Source organism: Micromesistius poutassou, assembly GCF_964030765.1.
Source record: "Micromesistius poutassou genome assembly, chromosome: 21".
In the NCBI taxonomy this organism is placed as follows: Eukaryota; Metazoa; Chordata; class Actinopteri; order Gadiformes; family Gadidae; genus Micromesistius; species Micromesistius poutassou.
The window spans coordinates 2,892,651-2,894,907 of NC_140291.1; the positions used below are offsets into that span (position 1 = coordinate 2,892,651).

Below are 2,257 nucleotides of genomic sequence, written 5' to 3' on the forward strand. Positions count from 1 at the left end.
CTACCAGGACAGTGAGTAGGTGGTCTGGAGGGAGTGGGCATTAGGGTTAAGGGCAGCAGGGACAGAAAGGCGCGGAGTCTGGAAGAGTCTGTTTTTGTCGTTTTGGTTCCATAAAGTCACAAAAAAATATGTTGAACATCTTCTAGGAAGAGCGTAGGCAGGGATGGGGGGGTCGGGCGTTGGGGCTATCAGAGACGACACTCCGGGACGTCCCAGGAACAATTAATACCCCTGTGAGGAGGGAGTGAACGCAGAGAGAAGGAAAGATCAATACAGGTCTGGGGTAAGATCATAAGAGCGTACATACTGTCATAGTACGTGTACCATGACAGCATATTCAGTGTATACTGAGAAGTACGCGTGCGAGGAAAATATTTGTTTTTGTTCTCTAGAAGTATGCGTACTTCTACAGTATACACTGAATATACTGCCATAGTACATTTACTACGGAATAAACTGGTTTCAAGTTCACTCCAAAAAAAAGAGTGAGAGCCACTACCTCTCCTCCTTGGCCGCCCTGCTCCATGCCTCCATACTCTCCCTGAGAGAGAGAGAGAGAGAGAGAGAGAGATAAAGAGAGAGAGAGAGAGAGAAAAAAAACAAGTGAAAGAGAGCGAGAGAGAGAGAGAGAGAGAGAGAGAGAGAGAGAGAGAGAGAGAGAGCGAGAGAGAGAGAGCGAGAGAGAGAGAGAGAGGGAAAGAAGGAAAGAGAGACATTAAGAACAAACCCCCATAGTTGACTGGTGCCATGTGGTTAGGGTGGGGCATCAAGCATCAAGCAATCAAGCCCCAGGTCCAACTGACACTAGAAAACCCTCTTCCACACGCACGCACGTGCACACGCTCACGCTCACACTCACACTCACACACACACACACACACACACACACACACACACAGAACGACCCCGGAAGGCTCTGATCACTTGTAGAAGTGAGAAGAGGATCATGCGAAATTTCCACAGCCACCAACTAGAGGGATAAGCATCGCATACTGGTCTTGTTTGGTGTGGGGTTGGTTGTTAGTTGCCCGAGGGTTTCCTGTGATCTATCAGCAAACTATGCACAGCTATGAATAGCTTTCTAGGAGTGTTAGCATGTTACCAAGGCTACAAACCAAGTATGTATGGTGCATGCCATGGGTGGATCTCTGTTTTTAAATGAAGGTTCTTAACTTGTTCAAATTCAGTGAGTCAGTCGGCGCCTGACGGGTTGAACCCATCGCAGCATCCAGACTAAGAGCTTGACGATTCAAATTGCAAGACGTGTGCTACACATGCAACATAACCTCATGGGGTCTTTGTGAAAGGAAAGCCTATGAATACGATCATAGTATAGGCCAACATTCAGAATACAGCTGTTCTGCAGTATTTATCATTGTTAAATTGGTCTTATGTTTGATGGTTCTTTCCATGTTGATGCTCACGCATGTTTTGCTACGGATAGGTAGTAGCATGCACGACCCTTTGACCTGCGACCTATAACCCAAGAGTGCAATGCTGTAAAATAGGCACCTCGTATACTGGTTCCTCCTGTACAAGGGCAACAGAATGAAGTCAAGAACATAAATAAACAAAAGCAAAAACAAACAAAACGAAAACAAGAGACATTAATAAACAACAACACAGACATAAAGACAAACAACCACATTACAAAAAATCAAATGAACATACAGTACACACATTTTGAACCATGAAAATAAGTTTTTCACAATGACACAAGTTAGGAGGTAATTCATATATTTGTTATTAGATATGAGAGGCAACGTTTATGTTAAAACTTTACAATAAGGGTAGTCATTGTGTGATCAATTCGCAAATGCCCATTAGTCTAAAACCACCCTGTCGATTTTCGATTTCCAAGGGGCGTTATCAACGGGCACAGACCAAAAGGCCTCTGAACGCAATTGGCTAGACCGACAACCAATCAGAGCAACGGAACCTGTGACGCATCAGTTACAGCCATCTTCATTGTTCTTTAAAATGTCTCAATGGCACTCCTGCGTACAGTCATCATATCAACCCCGCCCCGTATTAGGGCTGGGTCTACTGGAGATCTGTCTGAACACGAGGGGGACCAAACCCAAGCCAGAGCAAAATAAAAATAACTATGTAAAAAAGAGCTTGCAGATTCCTCTAGTTCCCTTAATAGCCATTAAAATAGTAAATGCAGTAATTAGCATTAACTCACAGTTAATTAACAGTTAACTAATGGTCTAGTCATAATCTACTCATGGTCATCATAATCTAACCATAACCC

General features: G+C 43.9%; 1 protein-coding gene across 1 annotated transcript in view; it reads right to left on the bottom strand.

The window, feature by feature from the left end:
• The window catches only part of sncgb (synuclein, gamma b (breast cancer-specific protein 1)), a gene marked incomplete at both ends in the record, with an annotated part of 7,866 nt that continues 5,609 nt past the window's right edge, over positions 1–2,257 (bottom strand). The window contains 3 exons of the mRNA XM_084485550.1: positions 1–24; positions 500–541; positions 1,513–1,530. Of these exons, the coding sequence (XP_084341676.1) occupies positions 1–24; positions 500–541; positions 1,513–1,530 (84 nt within the window). The remainder of the gene's footprint in view (positions 25–499; positions 542–1,512; positions 1,531–2,257) is intronic.